Source organism: Clavelina lepadiformis, chromosome 8 (assembly GCF_947623445.1).
Source record: "Clavelina lepadiformis chromosome 8, kaClaLepa1.1, whole genome shotgun sequence".
Classification (NCBI taxonomy): Eukaryota; Metazoa; Chordata; class Ascidiacea; order Aplousobranchia; family Clavelinidae; genus Clavelina; species Clavelina lepadiformis.
In genome coordinates, this window is record NC_135247.1 from 17,482,630 (window position 1) to 17,485,562 (window position 2,933).

Genomic DNA, 2,933 nt, shown 5'->3' on the forward strand with positions numbered 1-2,933 from the left:
TGTGCGAATTTGTTATGTAAGCGCTACAGGTTTAGCCCATGTCCGGTCTAGTATGGGTTTTTAAGTTACAGCGCTTACTGAAAAGGGTTTCTTTGTAAGAATGAGCTTGTAAAAAATTGAGAGCAGGCATTCATCTTTGCAAGCAATTTTACTGGAAAACTACCGCATGTTACATTCAGCAAGTATTTTAAGGCAGGGTTAAAACTAAAACTGCTTCTGGAAGGCGATGGAAATACTAAGAGCTTTCACTGAACAGTGTCCTGAAGACTAAGAGCTTTAACGATGTCTTCATCTTTGTTGCAAGCAGCGATGAATTCATTCACATCGACTCGACCGTTTTTGTCCTATAAGGGAAAAATATTTCCTAAAAAACGGTTTTATTTGTTCGTTCGTATTTTATCTTGGAAGACTACAGATATAATATATAGTATAGCAATACTGTATATAGGAATCCTGCGATTCCCGCCTGCAAGCTGCTCTTACCGTATCCATAAGATTGAAGACTTTTTCCGACCTTTTTTCTGCAGTATCTTCGTCATTAGGAAGCGGGACGTGATCAGCCTAATCAAGATAATGTTAAATGTAGGCTAGGCGTGTGTGTGTACACTCATTGTTACTTCTTAAGGAATTACTATCATGGAAAAAGTTGCATCATCGATTAGCCGAAGATTTTCCTTTGTGATGAAACCGGAGTGATCGACGTCACGAAGATGAAAAGCCCCTAAAGTGAAACAAAAATCTTTCAAAGAAAGTTCTACAACGTTTTTCGTTCACACGGTTAAGATTTTGAAGAACATAGTAGTAAACGCTTTACATCTCTCTTTGTCTTCCACAGTTCCTCTCGACGCTAAACTGAGGAACTTGATGAAGCCTTCGAAACCTAGTGACGCGTCAGGGCCGACGTCCACCGCGTTGAACACGAATCTGCTGAAATTTTCCGCGTTTCCATTTGGAAAGAACGACTGAGCAATTTGTTGAAATTCTGCAATTGTGAATCTCCCGCTGGGACAGTCGCGAATGAATCCTTTGTACCACTGGGAGATTTCCTCTGGTGTGACTGAGAAAAATAAAAACTAGTTTTCGTTTTCCTTAAATTACAAAAATGTAGTTTTTTTCTAAGCTTAATCAATGCCAGAAAAAGCAATACATAACTTATCCAAAACTTTGCGTATAGAGGTAGACTGGTAGCACAAACCAATACTTACAGTGCGTCTCTGTGCTCAGTCTGGCAACTTCCTCATCAGGAAGTTGACTCTCTTTCTGACCCATTTCAATATCAAAAATATCGTCAAGATAAACCTTTACAGCTTGGTCTGGAAAGAGTTTTACAAGATGTAAAGTTACGCTGATTAGGTTGCGCTATAATTGTCTTGCATAGCTGCAATATCGTGTACAATGTAAAGGCATTATGGCTGATGTCCTCAATTTCAGACGTTACTTTTTATTGTTTATTTTGTACAAAAATATTAAGGTGAGTTTCATCGAATTCTCATGCAAAGGTTAAACTGCTTCAACTCTACATGCAGGTGTTACGATAAATTGCTAAAAACTAGTAACATTTTTAATTATCTATTAGTTGCGCAAGACGTTTTCTCACATTGCTGCTGATAAATAAATGCATCAACTAAGGTTTAAAGAAACTCAATTTACAGTAAAACCGGTTGTGACGTTTTTAACACAACGGAAAATCGATCTTGTTACAGGAAAATGATATGAGAAAAACGAAATAGAAAACACAAACAGAACGCCAATTAGCCTATAGCTAAGTGACAGAGTTTACACTTTTATGTTTTTCAAAGTGGTTTTGTTAAAAAACACAGGCTACAGCATAACCACCTTGCTCAAGCTTTTGTAAAAAAAATTAGTCAAATATGCTACTTTGACACAAAGGATTCGTCAGATATCGTTTTATCGATGTTTCATTGGCTTACATACACTGTACTTCTCCAATCCTAATGCACCTCCAAATACTTGTAGTTTATACAGTCTATGTTTCTTTTTAATATAGACAACTTTCTCGCTGGGTAAAATTAAACAAACTCGAAATTTGCTAGCGTGAGATCTCTGTGTTGATCCAGTCTTAGTGGCATTTATGTTTAACTTTATGATTTCAATAGATAATCCGGCGTTGTAAAAGGGACGTCACGAAAAGAATGTTTTTTTTATACCCAGGGCCGCCAATGAAAGAAGATAAAGCTTGCCAGGCCCATATAGTGTTATTGCTGTTAAATTAACAAGGGTATTGGTCAGTAACGAGCCGGACTAGAGCCTGTGAGTAAGACTTGGCTTAGGATGTCACGTTGCTTAGTGGCAGCGCACTGGTTAACGTACTGCGCTCGCAATAATGTCTGAACGTGCATGCCTGCATGGGCTGTGGCCCGTGTTTTGCTGTAGTGGTGTTCGATACTCATTGGCTACTGTTGTAATGTAATTGAACAAGGCATGAACGACCTTGCTCTTGTTCAGTGGTCCTGCTGGAAAAGTTCCCAAGTACAACAAACTATAATACCAAATAAAAATGTCAATCGACAATCGTATCTACGAAATTGGTCTATCGCGCATTACAAAAGTATGAAATTTATGTCCACCACGCAATATGAAAAGAATGCAGTCTGGTGAGCGATAAGGATTCATCACCGAGTTTAAGTTGTGCGAAGAAATTTTTCAGTTCGCCTGTACGAGGATATAGAGTATAAGGTCTTAGGCCTATCATACAGCCTGTATGGAAAGTTTGCATTTTAGAACAAGGAAATTTACGCTGAAAAAATTGGGTCTATGTTTTAGCTACACTTGTATTAAAACTCTAATTGTTTTCCACCAAAACCTATTACTATTTTGTTAAATGGAGCTAATTCTAAGACCATAGCCTTCGCCCTATACTTATCACTATCAAGTTACAACCGTCAAGAAATAAAAGAAGCCAAAGCGGTAGT

At 37.9% G+C, this 2,933-nt stretch overlaps 1 protein-coding gene across 1 annotated transcript; it reads right to left on the bottom strand.

The window, feature by feature from the left end:
• Window positions 1-129: 129 nt before the first annotated feature.
• LOC143469032 (neuronal calcium sensor 1-like) lies at window positions 130-1,365 on the bottom strand. The gene is made up of 5 exons (XM_076966563.1): window positions 1,206-1,365; window positions 815-1,057; window positions 633-721; window positions 484-561; window positions 130-344 (listed from the first exon to the last, which is right to left on the bottom strand). The coding sequence occupies exons 1-5, from the start codon at window positions 1,267-1,269 to the stop codon at window positions 246-248; spliced, it is 573 nt and encodes a 190-aa protein (XP_076822678.1). The 5' UTR covers window positions 1,270-1,365; the 3' UTR covers window positions 130-245.
• Window positions 1,366-2,933: the final 1,568 nt, after the last annotated feature.

What these genes read in the sequence shown, in the direction of transcription:
- LOC143469032 (XM_076966563.1), bottom strand. Translation starts at nt 1,269, where the DNA reads ATGGGTCAGAAAGAGAGTCAACTTCCTGATGAGGAAGTTGCCAGACTG. An exon ending in TGTGGAAGACAAAGAGAGAT is followed by an intron (nt 722 to 814) that starts GTAAAGCGTTTA and finishes GTTTCACTTTAG; the next exon opens with GGGCTTTTCATCTTCGTGAC. An exon ending in ATGCAACTTTTTCCATGATA is followed by an intron (nt 562 to 632) that starts GTAATTCCTTAA and finishes TATCTTGATTAG; the next exon opens with GCTGATCACGTCCCGCTTCC.